Source organism: Chelonoidis abingdonii, chromosome 2, assembly GCF_003597395.2.
Source record: "Chelonoidis abingdonii isolate Lonesome George chromosome 2, CheloAbing_2.0, whole genome shotgun sequence".
Lineage (NCBI taxonomy): Eukaryota > Metazoa > Chordata > Testudines > Testudinidae > Chelonoidis > Chelonoidis abingdonii.
Window position 1 is genome coordinate 291075362 of NC_133770.1, and position 26485 is coordinate 291101846.

The following is a 26485-nucleotide window of genomic DNA, read 5'->3' on the forward strand; positions in this document are numbered from 1 at the left end:
AGCTATGGCCTGGGAACCATACTATTCCATAGAGTGGAAAGAGTACATTCAACCATGGTTAAGTCTGCTGATGACACTGTAACTGGAAGGGAAGCACAAACACAGGCTGACAGAACCAAATTGCTAAGTAATTTGAAGAGTTTAGGTGTAGGGGATGCAGGCAAGTCATTCACCTGCAGACAATATGTCAAGAACACAGATGCCCACGCAGTGGGGGAAAGCTCCCTAGTCTGTCTTCTCTGCTTTCCAGTGTTCAAAATTCTGGCTGCATCATGTCTGCAACACTGAACAGTGCACTGAGACAGAATGCTTTACTAACGAATTAATGCATGTTCAGATCAGATACATTTTCAATTTATGCATTGCATCGCTCTAGAACTTTGAGCCCTGTGCAATCATTAATATAAATATATCCAAAGCTCATTCGATCAAACAGGCTTGACTGCACCAGCCTCCCACTGCACACGGCCACGGTGGCAGGCAGCACAGAGCACCAAGAGGCACGCTACCTTGAAGAGGCAAAATGCTTTATGAAGCTCCTGGACACTTGGAGGTTGGCTTGCCTGCTCTGCAGAGATTTGCACTGGCAGTTTTCAAGGCCCAGCACTGTCACTGACCTGCTGACCTTGGGCATGTCACAGAAACATAGGACTAGGAGGGACCTTGAGAGGTCACCTAGTCCTGTCCCTTCAGCTCTGTGGGACTCTGTTTCATCTCCCATCCTTTATGTGCCTTGTTTATATAAACCATAAGCTCTTTAGGGGGCAGGCACTGCTTCTCGCTATATGTACAGAGTCTAGCGTAAGGTAATCCCAATCTCAGTGGGACCTTGTGAAGGGGTATTCACTCTACATCGCACCTGAAGGGGTTAAGGTAACTTGGAAGGGGTTAATTAACCTAGTAGGCTGCACCTGGGGGAGAATTAGGCTGGATAAAGGAAGATGAAACTCAGCTGAGCTGGTGTAGGCTGGGCTGGTATAAAGCTGGGAAGCTGAGACCAGAAGAGGCTGCAGGGGAAGTAGGCTGCAGTCATTCCCTGGGAGTTGGGAGCTTGAACTGGACCCCATGGGTGGGCCAGAACACTGAGAAAGAGAAGGGAAGTAGGAAGGAGCACAGGGAAATCGCAGTCAGGTCTGGGCATAAACAGACCGTGGCTGCTGGACAGACGGTGCCTGTGCTGGGACCTGGAGTAGTGGGCAGGCCCAGGTTCCCCTTCCTGCCCCTGTGAATGTGGCATAGCCTTAGACTAGAGGACAGCCTGTAAAGGCAGCTGGCCAGTTGGTCTGAAGAGAATTTGCTACCCTGGAAGTGGAAACACATAGAGCGACCTGGCTGCAGGGCCAAGTCACCCAGAGGGAGCATGCTGAGTCCCAGAGAGTGAGAGGGGCCACAGCAAGAGTGAAATGCAGGAAGCGGGTTTCAGACCTGGATGGAGCAAATTCCCAGAGCAGCCAGGAGGAGGTGCTGTGCCAGTGAGTGTATTCTATGATAGACCCACAAATGCTATTTTAGTACAAATATTTAAAGTAATTAGTGCCTATCTAATTAGCAGCAACTGGATGTTCTGTTACCAGTCAATGGAAGGAAAAGGACCCTCTCCAAGGCTACCGTCTTAGTTAACCATGTTTGGAAGCTGGTGATGGAAAAACTTGCTTATTACAACCCAAACCAGAAAATGTAACCATATCTTGAAACATGGTTCCCTCTCTTTGAAAATTGTTACTCCAACAGCCAGGGCACCCCACTCTGATTTGTAAATTATTAAGATGTAGCAGTTTTTCTATCCTACCATGTTTAGTGAATTTCCATATTTGTTGTACATAACTTGCATTGTTACTGAAAGCTCAAAATCAAAACAATTAACGCACAAACAAAAATCTATTGACGTAACAGCCCCGGCGTTACCTCTGGAATGGATCTAGCTGTAAGCAGAGTACTGAACTTTATCGCAACAGGGAAAGAACTCAGAGGAGTACTATTGCATAAGAAAGTACATATCAGCATAGGGCACAGGGAGACTAGACTGCAAGACCAAAAGGACTTGATGGCCAGATTCTCCATTACCTGTCCCCTTGTGTACAGGGTAAGTGTAAACTCCTTCCATCTCATCCAATTGGCACGGTTTCAAATTCCCTTGGCACAGGGAGAAATGACTACACAAGGTGCAAGGCAACGGAAAAAGAAACCTCCTGAGGGTTAATTTTAATAAACACAGATGTAGGAACAAGGGAACCATGCTGCAGCATGGTGAGTACAAAATTAGCCACATAACTTACATTTGAGTTCCACCATCGAGCCTGTCATTAATTCTGCAAGAGCACACATTCCCTTTGGTATCAGCTCTCTTACATCCAGTGCAAATAAGCACAGTATCTCTTCTGAAATCCCATTTTGAAAGGGCACTAAAGATTTGCTGACAGCTTTGACTCAAGTGCTAGGGAAATGCTTCAGATCTGTAAGTATCTCCACATAGCTGCTGAAGCACAAGGTGACTTTAATGATTAGTTTCCTTGGGGGAAGAAGGGTCTGGAGGCTAGACACGGGGAGATAGAGAGGGATAGCTCAGTGGTTTAAACATTGGCCTGCTAAACCCAGGGGTGTAAATTCAATCCTTGAGGGGGCCGCTTAGGGATCTGGGGCAAAATCAGTACTCAGTGAAGGCAGGGGGCTGAACTCAATGACTCTTGGGGGTCCCTTCCAGTTCTATGAGATAGACTGCTTTGTGTGTACTAAGGCTGTAATAGCAGGTCTTGAGGGGTCACATTGCCATCTCCTGGCCTTTGAATGTTCTAATGCTTGAAGTTTGGAAGTCAATAAAATATTTTCCTCCATAACCGCGTAACCATACAAAGTGCATCCTTTAAAAATAATCATATGGTGGTTCTACTTCCCACACTAGGAGCACAGCGCTCCTTGGTTGACAAGAGATTGGTCAGGGTAGAACAAGGCTGCTTGGTGTAGGGCCCAGTCCCACTAGAACTGGGTGCTCAAAAAGATCTTAATGATTTTCTAAGATGCCTGCCTTCTCCTACAGTTACAATACGTCAGCTGTCTGCCGTAAGTCCCATTTCTGCAGCCACCTTCCCATTCACTGTTCATTAATGCCTAGCTTGAAGAATAGTCTCTTGCTCCCAAATATTCACTCCATACCTGTTTCCCCTCTGCACCTGGCTTCCCAGGGAACCCATCAAGACCTCGTTCTCCCTAGGAAAAAAAGAAGAGAGAGAAAAAGATAACTTCTAGTTAAAATTGTTTACATCACTATTTTGCAAGAGACATCTCAGTCTGTATAACCTTCTGTGCTACTCACTCATGGAGCTGAGAACTTGAAAAGTGATCTAAGCCTGTTATTCTGGGAAATACTCTCCTGCAGAATGGGCATGGGAGGGGGCATATATATAACAAGGAGGTGAACTGGGTAGTCGTCAGACAACCTAGTACATACTTTCCATTTCTGATTTCTGTAATTCTTAGATTTTATACCACCTTTTTTTCATAAACTGGAAGAAGCATCACTGCACAGTACTGGGGAATAAGGCTGGTCAGTCAGAACTCCTTTCTCCTGTCTCCCAAGTGCTGTTACTAGGAATTTATCACACAACCCAATCCATTTCTCAACCAAAATTTTGTCTTAGCTGTTTTCTGTTCCAAGTCCTGCAATCCTTATGCAGTAAAAATCCCCACTGAGGGAAGTGGCAGAGATACTTGAGTAAGGACTAATTAAGGTTTTCAGGGCTGAGCCCAGTAATAATACTTTGCATTTGTAATATGGCTCTTCTGATCTGAGGCTCTCAAAAGGATGGCCTTGGGGCAAAGGCAGAAGACAGATTCAGGAGATCTGGGTTCAATTCCTGCCTCTCCCACAGACTTCTCATATGACTTTAGTCTCTATGTGCCTCAGTTTCTCATCTGCAAAATGGGAATAATTGTACTTCCCTCCTCCCACCCTTTGTCTGTCTTATCTGTTTAGACTGTAAGCTCTTTGAGGCTGGGACTGTCTCTTGCTCGGTGTGTCTTCAGCACCTAGCACAACAGGGCCCTGATCTGAGCACCACTGTAATAGAAATACAATTATTAGGATTAATCCTAACAGATTTTGTTCATAAACAAATTCTATCACTAAAGGGAGCTCTTTGTAACTAAATATTATTTAGAGTTTTGTTTATAATAACAAAAAAAGCTTTATGAATCTCAGTTTTGATTTATGCTTCATCATATAAATGTTTGACCAAAGCTATTATCGGTAAACCAGTACTTATAGCATTAGATTTAAAGACCTGATTTAACAGGGAGAGAGAGTGTGTGTGTGTGACTGCTTTAGCATACTGAAAATGGATTTACAAATCAATCAATTGATGGGTAGTTGTTTTTTTTTAAAGAATGTCTATAAATCTTGCATCAGAAATGCTGTTTCATTCTGAGAAGCTGCAGGACTGACATTACATTGCTCTGCACATTATGTACCATAGCAGCCTGAGGGAGGGACTTCCCAACCTTTAGCTATTGTAATTATGAGCTTGCCTCAGTCCAGTTTTACACACACACACACATGCGCGCGCACACACACCCCACCTCTGCCTGAATTAAACTCTTTGTATTCTGCAGTGTAGACAGTTTGAGACATCACAACTTTACAGACTGCTGATCAGCAGAGCACTGCATCCTCCCTAGCATCTTTTTCTGTGTATCTGTCATATCAGTGGACCTCATAAGATGGATTCATTGCCAGAGGAATGAAGGGCACACAAAAAGAGGGCTGAATAATGATATGACGCTAGACCTGGTTGAAAATTTTCCAGCTCGAATTATTTTTGTTTTTGTCATAAAATAGGCTTTCAGCTGAAATGAAAATGCTTACTGTTGGTGAAAGGTTTCATTTTCCAAAATAACAGATTTTTGGGAAAAGGCTGATTTTTCTTTTTTTTTCCTCCTAAATTAAAATCAATCAGAGGACAAAAAGCACTTCTTTTGAATTTTCCACTTCAAAATTGTGGTTTGTTGTGGTAAAGATGGACTGACAATCAAAATGATAAGAGCTGGAGTCCAAGACCTCTGGGAAACCCTTGCTCAGAGGTTTAATTGTTACTTGGAAATGCAGAAGATACCATCTAGCTGGAAGGAGTCCAACACCATTCCGCTGTACAAGAAGCGCGATCGTGAAGATCTAAAGAACTATCATCCAATATGCCTGCTCTCACATGTCTACAAGCTGTTCACCAAAATAATGACAAACCGATTCTCTCAGAGTCCGGACAAGCACCAGCTGAGAGAACAGGCAGGCTTCCAGAGGAATTTCAGCACAAAGGACCATATTTTCCCTATGAACTAGCTATTGGAATGCTCAGAGGAATACAAATTCCCTTTATGTATTGCCTTTGTTGACTATAAAAAAGCATTCAACAGCGTAGAGATCAATGCAGTGTTGAAAGCTCTGCACAGTAGGGCATTGACATAAACTATATCAAACTATCAAATTCTGACTGCATCACAGATATAACTTTATTTGATACTCCCCTTTGCATCCCAGTTAAGAAAGAGGTGAAACAAGGAGACACAGTTTCACTGAAACTCTTCACAGCCTGCCTTGAAATGGTAATGAGGCAGATGAACTGGAAGGGTAGAATCAACGTCAATGAAGAGCAGTGAAACCATCTCAGATTCACGGACGATATTGTGTTTGCCAAAAATACTATCATCCTACAGAAAATGCTGCAAGAACTCATCACAAAAAGCAGCCATGTCAGACTGAAAATTAACCGCTCCAAAATGAAATGTGTGCAGTCTGATACCATGCCAAAAGCCCAAATAACAATCAAGGGAGAACAAAGAGAAGTTGAGCAATATGTCTATTTGAGCCAAGAAATTAACATGCGCCATGATCGGGAAGGTGAACTCTCACAAAGAAAGAAAGCAGGTTGGTGTGCATTCAATTCTATCAAGGATGTCCTCCAAGGAAAAATCAACAAGGCAACACGCGCCAGCCTCTTCAACTCAAAAGTACTGCCAGCAATGTTGTACGGCAGCGAAACATGAGCACTGATGAAGACAGAGGAGCAGCAACTGTCTGTCATGGCAAGGGCGATGGAAAGAAGAATTCGGGAATTTCAATCCGTGACCGAGTCCCCAATGAAGTGATCAGACAGCAGAGTGGAGTGCAAGACGTCTTCGCTGAGAGTATGCATAGTAAAATGTGATAGACAGGGTATACAGCGAGGCTCACTGACAAACGATGGACTGCCGCTGTCACCAAACACTGAAACTCGGTCGACCTTTAAAGAGATGGGAAGAGTTTATCATGAAAAAACATGGCCACACATGGAGAAGGAAGGCCAGGATATGAGAAGAATGGAAGATATGTGATCAGTGCAATCTATACCTGGGCTGAAGGACTGATCAATGAAGATAATCAAAGTTTGTTTCTCTCTACCTTCCATCTTTCAACTCTTGCCAGGTGAAAAATGGTCAAAAAGAGTGAGAAAGTGGGTGAAAGCCCATTTTTCTAATACTTTGTTACTAATTTCCAATTTCTATTACTTGGAGAACAGTAACAAAAATATTGGATTATTACTTTCTGAGAGAAAGTGATATTTCACTTTTAAGGACAAAGTTTTATTTTCCTCCACACTTTTCTATACTTTTTTTTTTCTCAGTTGGGAATAAGCAAAACATCTGGGAAAGTGATGGTGGGTGATGGGACACTTCCCCCAAGAAAAACTACAGTTTCCCAATGGGAAATATTTGAAAGATGAATTTCTAAATCAAAAGTTCCCAACTGAAATATTTTGAAATGTCCCAGTTTTCTGGTCAGCTCTGTATGACAACCATATTATGCTCAATTAAAGGTTCTATCAATCTTGTGTTCCTGTGTATAAACTATCACTACAGGTTTCAAGCTGGAATCAATGTTCCAGGGAAATCTCCTCCAGATTTCTAATCTGTATTTTGGATTACCATTACCTTAGAGAATTCATCCCATATTTTACATGAGCCTGCTGCGTGGTGAGACAGAACTTTGGAAGTTTAGTGATTGCTGTATGCTGGCCCTCCTCAAGTTCAGACATGATCAATATGTCTCAAAGTTATGCACTGCACCATAAAGTCTCAGTACTTTGATTTAAGGTGCTCTCAGTGTATAGTGACATAAGAACCTTGTGGGAGATTTTGCCTTACTCTGAAGCATTGGGATAATGGTTTGATGGACCAATATTCAATACAGAAACCAATGCTCTTTTTTAATGTAACAAATCCCATATTCCTTAGGCTGGGAGAAGCATAAGTGATTTTTATTAATGCTTTAACAATGGTGTTTTAAGAGGCAAACATTTAGATTCAGATTTCTCAGAAGCCATAAGCGGCTGCAGACGGAAAAGCAGACAGGGAGAGATCTTTGGCCTGGCTGTTAACGCCTACTACTTTCCCAGTGGTTCCAAATGGTAGAAATTAAAACAAGGGGTATAAATGTCCTGAGTGCAGTATCCATGCACTGTAAATGCACAATTGTTATAGCAGAGATCTTGGCTCTTATGCATGGGCCAGGAGGGACAGAAAGAAGGTTTAATTGTGCAAATCCCTCAGAATGAAACAAAACCCAATTCACTTGTTTCTCATTTTAATTCCTGTCTAGTTCATCAGTTCCCTGCCCCCTCACAGCTCCATCCCTCCTCCCCACCCGAGTGATGTGGGAATTATCCATGTTCCTAAGGGAGCCAACGCCCCCACAGACCAGACAATACTGTCACAGGAAAAGGTGCTGATGGAATGGCTAGACACAACACATCTCTGGTCTGAACTCCGGGGGCGAAGGCATGAGGATGATTACATGACAATGGGCATTTGCCCAGTTGCAATGGTGAATACAGAACAAATGAAAGGAAATAACGGCACCTTTATGATAAACAACCACATGGATGTTGGGAACAGAGCACTGGCCAATAGGGGAAGAGAGAGAATTGGGAATCAGGCTGGATTGGGGACTAATGACCAGAGTTGGGCCAACAATTGATTTGGGGGGGGTGTTCAGGGGCCATTTGGGGGTGTTTTAAAACCTTTTTTTGTGTAGTTAAATCTAGTTAAATTTCAAAATAAACTATTATTTCAAATGAAAAGTCAACATGTTTAGTTTCATAAATGTCTGAACTGAATGTTTCAACTTCTGGGGAATTTTACCCTCCTTTTTATTTGACAAGTTCAACTGAAATTGCATTTTTAGTGAGTCAACTATCCCCCCCCACTCATTTTGTGTGTGTGTGTGTGTGTGTGTGTGTGTGTGTGTGTGTGTGTGTGTGTGTGTGTGTGTGTGTGTGTGTGTGTGTGTTGTGTGTGTGCAAATGTGTCTTGCTCTACCGATGCTACTCTCTTACTAATTGCCACCTAACCTGGTCTATCATGCAGATTTAGAGCTCAGATCATCTGGTCAAAACTCCCCAGCTAACAGAATAAGTCTTTCGCCCAACTCCCAGAATTTGTATAGTCACCCATTTCCTCTTCTATCTCTGCCACCCCACATCTCTAATGGACGGGGCATACTTCTTAACCTCAGCACTTAGCTCTTGAATCAGCCATGCCTTTAATGGCTTCCGTGCTCATAATTGTTGACTGGTTATGATGGGGCAATATCACTAGCATCATGTTCCACCTTATTTGAATGCTATGCCACTCCAATACAGAGACATCATGGAGCTCTGCGACACAGCTTAGGATGCTTAAATAGGTACTGGGGTCTCATCCCATAGCTAAATCAGCCCACTTAGCCTCCCATCCATAATAATGGGGTATAATTAGTAGTTACCAGCAGGGTAATCCCTGCGCCCCATCTAATCTCTAGCTTCTGCAGACAGCAACTTTATATATTGGAGCAGCCATCAGATATAATATTTACACTAGGCGATGACTTGCAGCCAACCTCTGGATAAAAAAGAGCTCATAAAGCCACCTTAGCAGCCCAACCTCTTGATGTTTCATTGTGTGCACCCTCAGAGGTGCCTGGAGACTGATTTACATTTATTTTTGGTGGAGAGGTAATAAAGACACTACTCGATGAATGCAATGGATTCAAGAAGTGCTTGAAGTTCCTTCAAATCAGTCACCTCTATCACAATTAGACTCAGCTGAGTTCCTGGCACCCTACCTGAACTAGTAGGAAATTCACAATCACTAATAAGGCTGGAGCAAAGCACTTTGAAACTGAGTTGCTACTTTTCTGAACCCTGGATCTGAGACAGCAGCTGTATTCTCACATCACCACACCACACACACACACACACACACACACACACACACACACACACACACACACACACACACACACACACACACACACACACACACACACACACTCCTGACTCCTTACCTGATAGCAAAGCCAGCAACCCCTATAAGCTTGTGTTTGTCGTGATGAGACAAAATAAGGGATATAGAAAGCAGGGTGGTTCAAGGAGCTGGTATCTTTAGGTTATCAGAGTCAGCTCTGGTCAGAAGCATCCCAAGGTCATTATTAGGTGGGTGGTACTCCATGTGAACACATCACAGGAGCACCCGCCTCAGCTGCCACTCCAAGGGACACCTTTGTTGGCATTCTTAGCAGAGAGATCCAGAGCACGAACGGGCTGGGATTCTGTACTCCCGTTTCACCCCCATGAGAGGTCACTCCCGCTCACAGCTGTGTGCCGGGAAGTACAAGGAGGGGCTGTAAACCTCAGCGTCTGGGGTACTTTCCTAGATAGTGGCTCTGACGTGCTTTAGTGATACCTTGTCTCCTCGAGTTCCCTTTTCTCCTCTTTCTCCCTGCAGACCCTAAAAATGAAAAGAAATGGGAAATTACAAATCTTCATCCAACATGATCCACATTCCCCTCCTCAGAGAAGGAGCCAGATTAGTCACTGACCCTCTGGCAGTGAAGGACAACATTCCTGGAAAAATCTGCCGTGTAAACAAGCAAGGATGTCACATCGATGTGGTGCAAGAAACTGTGGGTAAGGAGAATGCAGTAGGTACAGTAGCAGGTATCACTGAGTATTGACAGCTGTTGAATAATCCCAACCCAACAGGGCCAAGCTCAGCCCTGTGAGTGAGTGACATTCCATTCAAGCTAATATGGGCACAGAGTGTAACCCAGAGCTTTCCAATTAACTTGGAAGCAGTAGGGTTTGCTGTGTCACTGATAACTGGGCGACAGCACTTTACATGCATAACATTGCTGACAAACCTATAAGTGATCAAACAAAGGAGGGTGGAGACATTTAACCTTTCCTGTGAATAGCCCCATTGTATTGTAGGTACAGTTTACTTCTTTTGTTGCAACTGAGCAAACAACAGGGTAACCCTGCGGCAAAAAGACAAGCACACTCAGTTGATGGTGACCCATCAAGAATTGCTTGTGTGTGAAATGTTTTACACTCTGGTGAATTCATATTTTAACACTTCACTCATCTCCATGTTACAGTGCATCTGGCTTAGCTGAAAATTAATGAGAACTGCCTGCCCAGGTTTGTTTGGTCCAGAGGACAGGTTAGATGCTGTTATGATTTCAGGCCATACTTGAGTGCAATCAAACACTGGACAAGCCTGTCCAGGTCTGACAGTATATTTGTGATCAAATTGCCCAGCTGGAAAAACCTGCTATTCCCTCTTGGGATAAAGTCATGTGTTTTCATTGCACATTTGACACTCCGTAACAGAATCTCTGATTTCTCTCTTCTTTCCTCCCTTCCCATGCCTTTCCAGGGGTTTAACATGTGCAAACATGCTTGGGAGAAATTCAGGCAGATGTAATGCACTTGAGTTCTCCTTGGGGTTCACTTTCAAAGCTTATCCAGGTCTTCTCATCAGCTTATCAGCAGGGGTATGGAGAGGTACAATTGTCAGGGCTCATCTTTAGCATGCCAGTGTAGAATCACTAAGTCCTGGAGTGTCCCCTCCAAATGCCTTTCATTCATGAGACCCGAGGCACCTCCATATGTACTCTATCTTACCATGGAGTTCTACCAGATGTGAGGTCACAAAAGCCTTCTGAGTCTTAAGAATTACCGGAGCAGAAAGAAACTGACCATCCCACCTCATGTCTAGTGGCCAATGCCAAATGATTTCAAACAATCCACAATCTATCTCAGGCACCGTGATGCACCTAACTGTGTGTGCTGGTAGAGATGTTTCCTCCTGGACTCATGTGGTGCCCTGTAGCACGTGGATTCATATACCTCTTTTAATTTTATCTTAGGTACAGCAGATAATGTTAGTTGAGTTCACAGAGAGAGACAAACTGAAGGAGCAAAAATGAACTCTGCAGTATCCTGTTCTAGAAAGCAAAGTCCTACCCAGCCACTTCTCAAAGCAGAGTGGAAGAGGTTAAAAAAAGATGACTCTACTCTGGTGCATTAGTACCTTGGGGCCCGCTCGGGTATCAGAGCATGATTCTAGCCCTGCTCCGCTCTAACCACACACACCAAATGCCAGCTTGATGATGAAAACGAATGGGGTCATTACTAACAGATTATGAGCAACACTGCATGTACTGCACTGCGGAGCTGTCCTCTTTGTGGAAAAGGGCGGTTCAAGATGCAGGAGCAAAACATTCTCCTGACTTTCTTCAAATTTGCCTGTTGCACTATTAACACTTTGTTGGGATCTGCCCAGGAGCTGCTGCGCCTGTTTGCAGCTCAACAGACAATTTAGGCAGGTACCACTTTACTTTTCAGACAGTCGAGTAGTGATATCGTATTGATCCACAGCCAGGCCTAGGCAAACAACCAGATTCTCTGCTTACTTTCATTGGTTTTCGACCCAGGAGGCCTATAGGCTTCACAGTTATCAGGTAAACATTATACATGACAAAGAAGAAAATTCACAACCTTCTTCGAAAACACAGGCCTCTATCTGGTGAGTTATAAAGGAACAAGTCAACCAGTACAGGGAGCCTTGTAAGGCATTAGCAGGTCTGGCATTCCATTTAAATGTACTGCTGCACGAACAGTCAAGTCAGTACACCCCACAGTTCCCTTAGGTGAGCCTGTACAGTGCCCATGTAATTACTAAGGTGGGTCCAGGAGGCTAGGTTGCAAACTGGATACCTGTTTCAGTTTTCTGGGGCTTGATGTAAATTCCACAAGGTAATCCCATGTCCTACAAGTCCAATATACAGGTCCCTAAAGGGTTCCAAAATAGCTTTCTCAAAACATCATTATGTCATGAGGTCACATCGCATTGTGTTGTGATCCAATTGTGAAGCAATGTACTAATGTTGCATCACAAGACACAACATTATAAAATTGCAGTGTGACTATTGCTACATGGGGGCACACAAGCTAGCTCAAAGCAACCCATCCAAAATGTTAGGTTTCCTAGTAATTCCTAAATACCAGTCTCTGCAGGCCTGAGGCCAATCTTACACACATCTGGCATAAGTCAGAAGTACTTCCCCAGAAGTCACGGAAGTTTCACTGTGGGAACGTAGTTAAGAGTCAGGCATCTCTAGATTGTCATATGGAAGAGTCAGTTGTGCAGAATACATTGAAAATGTGGGGGAAGTTTCCAGATTCAAGGATTGTTTAGCTAATAAAATGTAACCAGAGAATCATGACTTACGGGTGCTCCGACATAGCCTTTAATTCCTGGTGGACCTGGCTGGCCCTCAGATCCCTGGGGAGGAAATAAAACATTGAAAAAGACAATAGGTTAATTCAAAAGAGAAAGCAATAAATAACGTAGTCAGGAATTAAAAAGGCACTTCCTATGAGATGCTGAGCTGGCTTCTCTAGGGATCTGTACTAAATGCCTTGAGTGTTCTTCCACTCCCAGCTATGCACCCACAAAGAAGCTCAAACCTTTCCCTTGGCTCCCAGTGTTCAGACACCAGCACTGGTCTCACACCAAGCTCTTTGTGGTCTTACCACTTGGTTTTCAGACCTGCCACTTAGAGACAAACTGAAATCTGCAGATTTCTGTGTCAGCTGCTGCTAATTGGGCCAATTACATGAAATTGGCACTTCCCCCTCTCTTGGCTGGGTGAGGTGGAGTCATTCTGAAAACAGTATGAATAAGACACACACCCATAAAGGCAGCATGTTTGACAGTAGAAGCCAGTTCTTGGTGATAAGCAAGCCCCAGAATTCAGAGAAACACATACAATGCAAGCAAGTTCCTGGCATCACCTTGTGTTCTTATGTTTGGCTGGAGAGTGACAGATGAGATTCAAACTTGTTATCAGTCTCTCTTTGTGTTTTCCAATACATAGTTCATAAACGAAAGACCAGGTTCTTAGGTGCACTTATGTCAGAGTGGGGGCAAGGGAGCCAGTTATGACTCTGCCCCCCCAGTCTCTTTGGTGCCATCTGCCAGACAGGGCTAACCAATGCAGCAAGCTCTCATGATGTGCCCATAACACACCTGGTTGCAGGTGGGACAGTGCAGGAGGTGATGTTCTTTGCTGGGGGGAATCCACCCACCACATTGACGCAAAACAGACACACACATTAGTGAATGCAGCTCTAAGTGTTTTGAGATTGCACTGCTGGACCAACTGATTTGGTTGCTAGTTCAACTGACATTCGTTTCCCTTATGTTAAGTCCAGTTTTGGACCTTCCTAACTCATAAGCCTTCAGCTTTGAAAAGAACAAGCCTTCATGTTCAGCTTACGCTGATGATTTCCAGCCACTGATATTTCCAGCAAAGTGAAGCTATCAAAATTAGTTAGTTTTAGTTCAGGAAGGTCCCGATCCTACAAGAAGCCTTTCGGAAATGCAGGGTGTGGCCACATAGAGCGATGTGGACGAGGGGGACCTACTTGTTCACTGCTGGTGACCAAGATTCAAATACAAATGACCAGGAACTTGGTGGTGTTGCAGGCCCTGCTTGCCTCACAATGTGAACAATGCAAGTTAAAACATCATTCAGTAGCATGGTTCTGGCAGGGACATTACAAAGCAGGACTCTACTCCCAAAGTACCAGTCACCATTTTGGGGAGTGAGGCTATAGCTCCATTTGCCCAGACGGGGAGTTATATTTTAAAACATCAAAATATTAGCTGAAACCTTGCCCTAGACCACTCACAGAAAGAAGAACTTATTAGCACAGTCATACTGTGGTTGGGAACTGTGCTAGCCAGGGAGACAAACTATAGTACAAACTTGTGACTAGGTTTATAAATAGAGTCAAGCACATTTATGAGGCCTCATGCAGCTGCTAAACTGTGGTGCAGGGGCTCATGCAGACGAGTGTGTGTGTGGCTTCCTCCCTCCATTGAGGGGCCTCAGGCGGACAGTAGGTACCTTCTCTTTGCTTTCTCTCACCCAGTCAATGGGCCTCTTCTCCCTCTTCTGTGGATGTTTCTTCCCATCCCAAAGACACCACAGAATCTGATAGAATCAGAGGCCATGAACTGGAACAGCAGGAGGCATTCCAGGTCAAGGCTAGGGTGGGTTTTGTGGGGGAAGCTTTGACAGCCCCTGCCTGCATTATATCTGGCTTGAGCCAGCAAGATCAGCCCCTCATTCTGACAAGGACTAAATTTACCCACAAAATTGGATGAAGGAGAACATTTGTAACATGGAAGGAGTTGAGCTAGGAGTACAGCAGGAATGTCCTTATGAGACCTCACTGAGCAGTGCAAGCAACTAATCTCATTTACATTTTTTTACGAAAACAAAAAGGTGCTTTTATTAGATTTGTATTGGTAGTCCTAGCTCTTATATCGGAGGGGATTTTGTTCCTGTCATCCTCAGTTATCAGAGGGGGATTAAGTCCTTTGTGGATGAAGAACTATTACCAGAAGATTGTAGTGCCATTAGCGGTGCCCCGGGAAGTTTCACTGTACAGTTACTGAAGTCTGCAACAATTGTTCACTTTGTCCTTAGCAGAAAAAATAAATTCTTAAGATTGACTCTAAGCCAGAGACTGGAAAATCCCTCAGCCAAGTAGTTTAGCAGCTCACTGAGTTTCCTGAAATGCATCTATAGCGCCTGAATGGTTGTCTGTGAGCTTCTCCTACCTAGCTGGGGATAAACGACGACTGATTGAACCTGGGAAGAACTGTGACCCAGTTAGCTTTCCTCGGAGTCTGCAGCAGAACCCGGAGAGCTCAACGTCACCACAAAGGTGCTGCTAAATAAAGATAAGTGATCTGACAAAAAAAAATCATTACAGCAGGAATAGGAGACGCGACCTTTAGAATTATCAATGCCACCTCCTTTATAATCCCAGTTACCAGCTCTACGCTCATATATAAATGTAGTAAGTAGACGGCTTGGTTTTTTTTTAAACCATTAATAATTTCTATTTCAATGCACAGTCAACAAAATTGGGATTCCTTCTTAACACAGCAGAGCCTAAAATCCAGCCAAAGGACGCAACATAAATAAAAGTCCCTATGAAAAGAGATTATTGTTTTATATTTAATCAGGGCAGGTGAGAGAGAGCTGGGTGGCAGAGCTCACTTCTCGGCAGTGAATGCTTGCCATTACTTTGTCAGAATGTATTTAAGCTACACATGGCACATGCCCACGGTAGCCATCACATAAACACCCATGCTTCCCAGCCCATAGCGCTATATGCATTTCCATCTATTGAACATACAGACATATTCATACTGCTTTGTTGTTGTTATTATTCATGTTGCAGTATCACCTAAAGGACCTCCTCAGATCAGGGCCCCATTGCGGCTAAGCACTGTACATAAACAAACACAGAAGTTATTAGATCACAGGCCCTGGTTCTCATGGAGGACTTCAAACAGCCCGATATCTGCTGGGAGAGCAATACAGCAGTGCACAAACAATCCAGGAAGTTTTTGGAAAGTGTAGGGGATAATTTCCTGGTGCAAGTGCTGGAGGAATCCCCAACTCTCTGGGGTGAGGCTTAACAGTCCTTCTTGACCTGATGCTCACAGACAGGGAAGAATTAGTAGGGGAAGCAAAAGTGGATGGGAACCTGGGAGGAAGTGACCATGAGATGGTCGAGTTCAGGATCCTGACACAAAGAAGAAAGGAGAGCAGCAGAATACAGACCCTGGACTTTAGAAAGCGACTTTGACCCTCAGGGAACTGATGGGCAGGTCCCTGGAGAATAACATGAGCGTGGAAGGAGTCAGGAGAGCTGGCTGTATTTTAAAGAATCCTTATTGAGTTGCAGAACAAAACCATCCCGTGGGGTAGAAAAATAGTAAGATATGGCAGCGACCAGCTTGGCTTAACAGTGAAACCTGCTGATCATAAACACAAGAAGAAGCTTACAAGAAGTGGAAGAATGGACAAATGACCACAGAGAGTATAAAATATTGCTCAGGCATGCAGGAGTGAAATCAGGAAGGCCAAATCACACATTTGGGAGTTGCAGCTGCAAGGGATGTTAAGGGTGTCAAGAAGGTTGCTACAGGTATGTTAGGACAAGTAAGTGATCATGGAAAGATGTGGGCCCCTTACTGAATGGGAGGTAACCTAGTGCAGAGGCATGTGCAAAGCAAGGTCTCAATGCTTATTCTTTGCTTCTGTTCTTATCACGAACAAGAATCAGCTCCAGACTACTGCACTGGGCAGCCACAATATTGGAGGAGGAGACTAGCCTCTTGGGAAAGAAGTGTCAGGACATTCAGAAAATTGAACAGCACAAGTCCATGGGGCCGGATGCACTGCATCCGAGGGTGCATAAAGATTGGTAGATGTGATTGCAGCCATTGGCCGATTATCTCGGAAAATTCATGGCGATTCGAGGGTGTCCGGATGCTGAAAAAGGCTAATGTAGTGCTATCTTTATAAAAGGGAGGAGAGGATCCCAGGAAACTACAGGCCAATCAGCCTTACTCGTGTCCCTGAAAAAATCGAGGAGCAGAATCCTCAAGGAATCAGTTTGAAGCATTTAAGAGAGGAAAAATGATGAGGAACAGTCGCATGGACTTCACAGTGCAAGTTCAAGCCTGGACTAACTAATTGCCTTGTATGATGAGATAAACGCTCTTGGAATGAGGGGAAAGAGTTGATGGGTTATTCCTTGATTTAGTCAAATTTGATACGGTGTGCTCCCACAGTATTCTGCTGGCAATAAAAAGTCATGCATGGATGACATGACCATAGGTGATGAAAGCTGGCTAGATCATCAGGCTCAACAGTGTAGTGATCAAATGGTTCCATGTCGATTTGGAACCAGTATCTTAAGTGGACTTGCTCCAAGGGTTGGTTTCTTGGGCTGGTTTTGTTCAATACTCATTTAATGATCTGAGGATGGTGTGACTGCACCTGCAAGCAAGATTGCAGATGGACACTAAACTTGGGAGGAGTGTGAGATATGCTGGAGGGTACGGGTATGGATACAGAGGGACTAGTCAATATTAGGGATTGGGCCAAAAGAAATCTGTGAGGTTCAACAAGGACAACGTAGAGAGATCTGCACTAGAAAACGGAGAATCCATTCACTTCTACGACTGGGAGTGAGCGCGGCTAGGCAGCAGTTCTGCAGAAAAGCATCTAGGCGTTATAGTGGACAAGAAGCTGGATATGAGTCAGTGTGCCCTTGTTGCCAAAAAGGCTAATGGCATTTTGGGCTGTATAGGTAGGAGCATTGCCAGCAGATCGAGGGATGTGATCATTATCCTCTATTTGCCATTGGTGAGGCCTCATCTGGAGTATTGTGGCCAGTTTTGGGCCCCCCACTACAAGAAGGATGTGGAAAAATTGGAAAGAGTCCAGCAGAAAGCAACAAATTGATTAGGGGGCTGGAGCACATGATTTATAAGGCGAGGCTGAGGGAACTGGGATTGTTTAGTCTGCAGAAGAGAAGAATGAAGACGGATTTGATAGCTACTGTCAACTACCTGAAAGGGGGTTCCAGAGAGGAACTCCTTGTTCTGTCATCTGGTGCCACTGTTCTCAGTGGCACCAGATGACAGAACAAGGAGTAATGGTCTCAACTTGCAGTGGGGGAGGTTTAGGTTGGATATTAGGAAAAACTTTTTCATTAGGAAGGCGGTGAAGCACTGGAATGGTATCAGAGGGGTAGCTGTGTTAGTCTGGATCTGTAAAAGCAGCAGAGAATCCAGTGGCACCTTATAGACTAACAGAGGTTTAGGAGCATGAGCTTTCGTGGGTGAATACCTGCTTCATCAGATGCATCACTGGAATGGGTTACCTAGGGAGGTGCTAGAATCTCTTTCCTTAGATTTTTTAAGGTCAGGCTTGACAAAGCCCTGACTGGGATGATTTAGTTGGGGATTGGTCTTGCTTTGAGCAGAGGATTGGACTAGATGACCTACTGAGGTCCCTCCCAACCCTGATATTTTATGATTCTAAGAGACAGTCCCTTCAATCTAAATAAATAAGATGGGGGGAAGAAGCGTGTGAGAGAGAGAGAAAAGGGGTGCTGTCATCCCCATTTTACAGATGGGAAACTGAGGCAAGGAAAGAACACAAGAACGTAAGAATGGCCATACTCAGTCAGACCAATGGTCCATCTAGCCCAGTATCCTGTCTTCCAACAGTAGCCAATGCCAGCGCTTCAGGTGGAATGAACAGAACAGGTAATCATTGAGTGATCCATTCCCTGTCACCCATTCCCAACTTCTGGAAAACAGAGGCTAGGGACACTTCAGAGCATGGTTTTGCATCTCTTCCCATCCTGGCTAATAGCCATTGATGGATCTATCCTGCACTAATTTATCTAGTTCTTTTTTGAACCCTGTTATATTCTTGGCCTTCACAACATCTTCTGGCAAAGAGTTCCACAAGTTGACTGCAAGTTATGTGAAGAAGTACTTCCCTATGTTTGTTTTAAACCTGCTGCCTATTAATTTCATTTGGTGCCCTTAGTTCTTGTGTTAGGAGAAGGAATAAATAGCACTTCCTTATTTACTTTCTCCACACCAGTCATGATTTTATAGACATCTGTCCTATCCACCCCTAGTCATCCAGTTTTCCAAACTGAAAAGTCCCAGTCTTATTAATCTCTCCTCAGATGGAAGCTGTTCCATAGCTCTAATGATTTTTGTTGCCCTTCTCTGCAACTTTTCCAATTGCAAGATATCTTTTCTGAGATGGAGAGACACTTTAAAGATGAAAAGTATCAGAGGGGTAGCCGTGTTAGTCTGGATCTGTAAAAGCAGCAGAGAATCCTGTGGCACCTTATAGACTAACAGACGTTTTGGAGCGTGAGCTTTCGTGGGTGAATACCCACTTCGTCAGACGTCGTAAAAATAAATACCACTTCGTCAGACGCAGTAGTGGAAATTCAGGGGGCAGTATATATATGCTAGCTAACAAGCTAGAGATAACGAGGTTAGTTCAGTCAGGGAGGTGAGGCCTGTTCAGCAGTAGAGGTGTGAAAACCAAGGGAGGAGAAACTGGTTCTGTAACTGCAACCATTCACAGTCTTTGTGAGTCCAGAGCTGAAGTGTCAAATTTGCAAATGAACTGAAGCCAGCAGTTTCTCTTTGAAGTCTGGTCCTGAATTTTTTTTTGCTGCAGAATAGCCACCTTAAGGTCTGCTAAGTGTGGCCAGGGAGGTTGAAGTGCTCTCTTACAGGTTTTTGTATATTGCCACCTGATATCTGATTTGTGTCCATTTATCCTTTCCGTAGTGATTTCCAGTTTGGCCGATGTACATACAGAGGGCATTGCTGGCATAGATGGCGTAATATACATTGGATGAACGTGCAGGTGAATGAACCAGTGATGGTATGGCTGATCTGGTTAGGTCTATGAGGTGCGCGTGATGAATAGTGGGCAGAGTGGCATCGAGGTTTGTTGCATGGATTGGTTCCTGAGCTAGAGTTACAATGGTACGTTGCAGTTGCTGTGAGAAATCGTTTCAGGTTGGCAGGTTGTCTGTGGGCAAGGATTGGCCTGCCACCAAGATCCGTGAAAGTGTGGGATCATTGCCAGGATGGGTTGTAGATCCCTGATGATGCGTTGGAGGGTTTTACTGGGCTGTAAGTGATGGCCAGTGGAGTCCTGTTGGTTTCTTTCTTGGGTTGTCTTCAGTAGGAGGCCTTCGTACACGTCTGCTCTGTTGATCTGTTCCTATTCCTCGTGCGGGAATGTATTTTGAGAATGCTTGGTGGAATTTTGTATGTGTGGTCTCTGTCGAGGGGTTAGAGCAGATGCGGTTGTACCTCAGTGCTTGGCTGTAGACAATGGATGAGTGACTGGCCCAGGATGGAACTGGAAGCAGGAAGGTAGCGTAGCGGTCGTAGGTTTTTGATATAGAGTGGTGTTAATGTAACCATCACTTATTTGCACGTGGTGTCTAGAAAGTGGATCTCCTGTGTAGATGGTCCAGGCTGAGGTTGATGGTGGGTGTGGAAGTTGTTGAAATCGTGGTGGAATTTTTCTAGAGTCCCTTCCCATGGGTCCAATCGATGAAAGATGTCATCAATGTAGCGAGGTAGAGAGGGGCGTGAGTAGACGAGAGCTGAGGAAGCGTTGTTCCAGTCAGCCAAAAAATATTGGCGTATTGTGGGGCATGCGGGGCCCATAGCAGTGCCACTGATCTGGAATATATATGTCATCAAAACTTGAAATAGTTGTGTGAGTATAAAGGCACAGAGCTCAGCAGCCAGTTGTGCTGTGGCATCATCAGGAAACTGTCCGAAACAGTTGTATTCCATCTGTGTGTGGGATGTTTGTGTAGAAGACCTCTACATCCATGGTGAGGATGTGTTTTCCTGGGAGGTGACCAATGCATTGTAGTTTCCTCAGGAAATCAGTGGTGTCACGGAGATAGCTGGGAGTGCTGGTGCATAGGCAAGCAACTACAACCTCAGCCCAGAAAAATCGTCCTATCCGGGGATCTCTCTGCCCTGCCACCCCCACCAACATGAATACGTCTGCTGTCGATCGAACCGTACTTTCGCGCCGTCTGCGACTCAACAGAATACTTCCAGACAAAGGAACAAGATGCACCGATACAACAGGTACCACCCACCAACAGCAACAGCTTCCTAATTTCCTCGTGCGGTATTGTAGTTTTGAGAATGCTTGGTGGAGATTTTTGTAGTGTTGGTCTCTGTCTGGAGGTGGTTAGAGCAGATGCGGTTGTACCTCAGTGCTTTGGTGTAGACAATGGATGCGTGTGATGTGCCCAGGATGGAGCTGGAATCCATGAAGGTAGGCGTAGCGGTCGGTTAGTTTTTTGAAATATTAGAGTGGTGTTAGATGTACCTCACTTATTTTGCACCGTGTGTGTCTAGAAAGTGGATCTCCTGTGTAGATTGCGTCAGGCTAGAGGTTTGATGGTGGGGTGGGAAGTTGTTGTGAAATTCGTGTGGGAATTTTTCTAGAGTTCTCCTTCCATGGGTCCAGAATGATGATAGTGTCATCAATGTAGCGTATGGTTAGAGAGGGGCGTTGAGTGACGAGAGTGAGGAAGCGTTGTTCCAGGTCAGCCATATACAAATTATTGGCAGTTCTTGTGGGGCATGCGGGTCTGGCCCATAGCAGTTGCCACTGATTGAGAATATATTGTCATCAAACTTGAACTAGTGTGTGTGAGTATAAAGGCACAGAGCTTCAGCAGCCGTTGTGCTGTGGCATTCATCAGGGATTACTGTTCCAAACAGCTTTGTATTCCCTCTGTGTGTGGATGTTTGTGTCAGAGAGCCTCCATTCCATCTGGTGGCTCGGATGTGTGTTTCTGGAGGGACCAATGCATTGTAGTTTCCTCAGAAATCAGTGGTGTTCACGGAGATAGCTGGAGTCTGTGTGGAATATGGCATAGAACCTACACGCTCACCCAGGAAAAAAAGTCTGTCTATCGCGGGGACTCTCTTTCTCCCTGCCACCCCCACAACATGATACAGTTCTGTGGCGATCTGGAGCCTACTTTCGCCTGTCTGCGACTCAAGAGACTACTTCCAGGACACACTGAACCACTGACGATATCCAGACCCAACCCACCACCACACAAGAAAAGAACCCACATGGACTCCTCTGAGCCGAATAAGTCGGCCTTATACACCTTGAATGCTTCCCCGACGTCACAGCAAAGTGGAAAAAAACACCGTTGCCTCATAACCAATCGTGCCAACGCAATTGCATCCACAGCCTCAGAAACCCTGACATTATCATCAAGGGTCTGATAAAAGGAGTTGCTGTTGTCATCATAAACGTTCTGATACCAGAGAGGCCCCAGACAAACTCTCCAATACCAAATTCTACAGGCCCTTCCTCAGATCCCACGAGGAATACACTAAGAAATGGACATCTACTCAGGACACTCCCTTACACTATAAACCCAGAACAAATCAGATACCCTTGAGCCGCGACCAGGTGTTTCTATTTACTATACCCAAGATCCACACAATCCGGAAACCTGACGCCCCCATCATCTCGGGCATTGGCACTCTCACTGAGGCTGTCTGGATATGTGGACTCTTCTACTCAGACCTATGCCACCAGCACTCCCAGCTATCTCCGTGACACCACTGATTTCCTGAGGAAACTACAATGCATTGGTCACTCCCAGCAAACACACATCCTAGCACCATGGATGTAGAGGTCTCTCTACACAAACATCCCACACACAGATGGAATACAAGCTGTTCGGACAGTTTCCCTGATGATGCCACAGCACAACTGGCTGCTGAGCTCTGTGCCTTTATACTCACACACAACTATTTCAAGTTTTGATGACATATATATTCCAGATCAGTGGCACTGCTATGGGCACCGCATGCCCACCAATACGCCAATTATTTTATGGCTGACTGGAACAACGCTTCCTCAGCTCTCGTCTACTCACGCCCCTCTCTACCTCGCTACATTGATGACATCGTTCATCGTTGGACCCATGGGAAGGGACTCTAGAAAAATTCCACCACGATTTCAACAACTTCCACCCCACCATCAACCTCAGCCTGGACCAATCTACACAGGAGATCCACTTTCTAGACACCACGGTGCAAATAAGTGATGGTCACATTAACACCACTCTATATCAAAAACCTACGACCGCTACGCTACCTTCATGTTCCAGCTTCCATCCTGGCAATCACACATCCATTGTTACAGCCAAGCACTGAGGTACAACCGCATCTGCTCTAACCCCTCAGACAGAGACCAACACCACAAAATCCACCAAGCATTCTCAAAACTACAATACCGCACGAGGAATAGGAAACAGATCAACAGCAGCAACGTGTACCCAGAAGCCCCTATCGAAGACAACCCAAGAAAGAAACCACGGACTCCACTGGCCATCACTACAGCCCCCAGCTAAAACCCTCCAACGCATCATCAGGGATCTACAACCCATCCTGACAATGATCCCACACTTTCACGTATTCTTGGGTGCAGGCCAATCTGCCCACAGACAACCTGCCAACCTGAAACGTATCTCACCGCAAACTGCACACCGTACCATAGTAACTACTAGCTCAGGAACCAATCCATGCAACAAACCTCGATGCAACTCTGCCACTATTCTACACCAGCACACCATCATAGGACCTAACCAGATCAGCCATACCATCACTGGTTCATTCACCTGCACGTCCACCAAGTATTATACGCCATCATATGCCAGCAATGCCCCTCTGTATGTACATCGGCCAAACTGGACAATCACTACGGAAAAGGATAAATGGACACAAATCAGATATCAGGAATGGCAATAACAAAAACCTGTAGGAGAGCACTTCAACCTCCCTGGCCACACTTAGCAGACCTTAAGTGGCTATCCTGCAGCAAAAAAACTTCAGGACCAGACTTCAAAGAGAACTGCTGAGCTCAGTTCATTTGCAAATTTGACACTATCAGCTCTGGACCACAAAGACTGTGAATGGCTTGCAGTTACAGAACCAGTTTCTCCTCCCTTGGTTTTCACACCTCTACTGCTAGAACAGGCCTCACCCTCCCTGACTGAACTAACCTTATCTCTAGCTTGTTAGTAGCATATATATACCGCCCCTGAAATTTCCACGTACTGCGTCTGACGAAGTGGGTATTCACCCACGAAAGCTCACGCTCCAAAACGTCTGTTAGTCTATAAGGTGCCACAGGATTCTCTGCTGCTTTTAAAGATGAAGTAATTTGTCCACAGTCAGTCAAGAAGGCTGGGGTAGAGCCAGGAACACATGCAAAATCTTCCGAGTCCCAGTTCGCTGCAGCTGTGGATGTCACCCAGGTTGGCATAATCTAATGTCACTAGAGACTAGTGTTACTTCAGGGGGAAAAGCAGAGGGAGATGGTAAACATGCAAAGAGCGAGCGAAGATTTGCCAAACTCATACAAAGTAGTCCTATTCGTTGCAGCGTAACAGTGTGCTGGCGGAAGAATAGGGCAGCAGGAAAACTCCAGGGCCATAACCAGGAATGAACTGAAACCATCCTCTATTAGGTGTTGTTTCCTGCACAGCTCCAGAGTCACTCCAGCGCTGCTGTTCAATTATGTTTCTCCTCTGGTGCCTATTTGGAGTGGGAGTGGTTCTGAGTCCAGCTTCCATGACACTTTCCTGGCCCTCGCTCTGATCCTATGTGGTGACAATGTTCTCCTCCACCCCATGCAGACCAGCTTTGAACGTTTTCTTCTGGGTGAATTTCTGGATACAGCTTTTCACCTTGTATAACATTATCCATGTAAGGGGCTGACTGGGACTCATCCCTCCGCTACTGTATCCCTTTGCCACTGTTGGATTGTTCCCTAGAATATAGTTTCTAGGTCCTTGTCTAGCCTCCTGTTAGATAACTCAGACAATGAGGTTCCTATTACCTCTCTTAAGAGATGGTTCAGACTCAAGCACCTTACCCAGTATATTTGTGAAGTTATCCAGCCGAACTGTTCCCTTTTCCAACTGCATCCTACCACTTCTAGCCATGTCACTTAATTGTCGTTTAGTATTTAAATACAGTGTCCTCAATTATCTCTAGCTTGCTTGCTAGCATATATATACCTGCCCCTGGAAATTTCCACTACATTCATCTGATGAAGTGGGTATTCACCCACGAAAGCTCATGATTCAAAACGTCTGTTAGTCTATAAGGTGCCACAGGATTCTCTGCTGCTTTTAGTGTCCTCAATGTGTCCCTTGTACTACCCTAAATAATTCCTCTCCTGCTCCTACGTGCTATGGTAATACAAATAAATAATAACATTTATGCCTATCAAATACCTGCAGACAGTTTTCATATCTCCTCTCTGTCATCGCTCCATGAAGCTATGCACCTTCTTTTCTAGAAGGGCTTGATCCTGTGAGGTGCCGCGTGATCTCAAGGTTTGCTGAGGGTTCTCAGCAACTCACAGAAATGCTATGCACCCTGCAGGGCCGAGTCCTTAGGGAAAGGAATATGCACAGTTTGGCTAGGCTACATATGCAGAGCAGACTCCAAATGAGGACGATGAGCTCAGCACCAGGAAGAGGAAATGGCACAGACATTACTCAGAAGCCACCATTTATTTTGCTTTTGTACCATTATTGATAATAATTCAAGATGCACAAAAAACATGGTCACAGATTGGAGCCACATAGCTGGCCAGCACGTATAGGTGATAAATTCAATTCACGTCACCTGCCACCAAATCCCCCTGAAGGATGAGTGTACCCAGAGTCATTAGGAAAAAGAGGGCCTAGGTTACAAACTACCATATTAAAATGCTGCTCCCTGTTCTCCCAGTCGAGCCCTACATTCACAGCTGCCATTCATCTTCTGCAGAACGCTCTGTCATGCAACTTCCACAATGAGCCCCTCTGTGCTGCTGCATGTAACCACTGTGCTGCTCCTGCATTCACTGGTTTGCTGCCAAGCATTTCAACCAAGTGATTAATACATGTGTGCTTGTGAGCAGGCCCTGTGGGAACCATGGCAGTTGATAAACATTCACCGGAAGAAGTGACAGGCAATTAGAGAAAGGGCCTGCCCATCTCTCCCTGGCTAACAGGTCTACTGGGCCCTGTACAAATGAACACTGCTAGTTTGCTTCATGGATCCTCTTTTTCTGTGCCAGACGGGACCTGAATCCCTTCCAGTAGACACAGGGCCTGCTCCTGCTCCTACTGAAGTTAGAGGCAAAATTCCTCTTGACCTCAGCGGGAGGAGAACTGGGCTCTGTGAATCCAGTCTGGCCCCTTTCTTAGGCAGATAATAACCTGCTGTGCATATTACACCATTTACGTGCAGTTCATCGTTTTCTATAGTTCAACCTCCTGGCCCCCCTCATCTTTCATATGGAAATGTGACCCACAAAGGCTAACTGCTTCAGCAAGTGCTGCCACTTGGATCGAGATGGTGTGTTGCGCCATGGCACCTGTATTGTTAGCGGACTGCATCTCCGTGTTATAAAGATGAAGCAGCAACCTCTTCCGCTTGATGCACATTATGGACCCAGTTCTGCCTCCAGTTATAAGGGAGGAAGTCAATAGGAGCTGGATCTGCGTCAGTGAGGACAGAACGGGGCCATTAACCCGGCCTGTCAGATCCAGGCTTGTTCCCCATGTAGGGCTTAGGTGAGCGTTACTGAATTCAGACTCCTGAATACATTCTTTGAACCAAATCCAGAGGGGACGTAAATGCTGTT

General features: G+C 45.0%; 1 protein-coding gene across 1 annotated transcript in view; it reads right to left on the reverse strand.

Annotated features, from left to right (window-relative positions):
* Positions 1-26485, reverse strand: part of COL22A1 (collagen type XXII alpha 1 chain) — a 346712-nt gene that overhangs the window by 150991 nt on the left and 169236 nt on the right. The window contains 3 exon segments of the mRNA XM_075062036.1: positions 3151-3204; positions 9748-9792; positions 12580-12633. Coding sequence (XP_074918137.1) covers positions 3151-3204; positions 9748-9792; positions 12580-12633 — 153 coding nt within the window.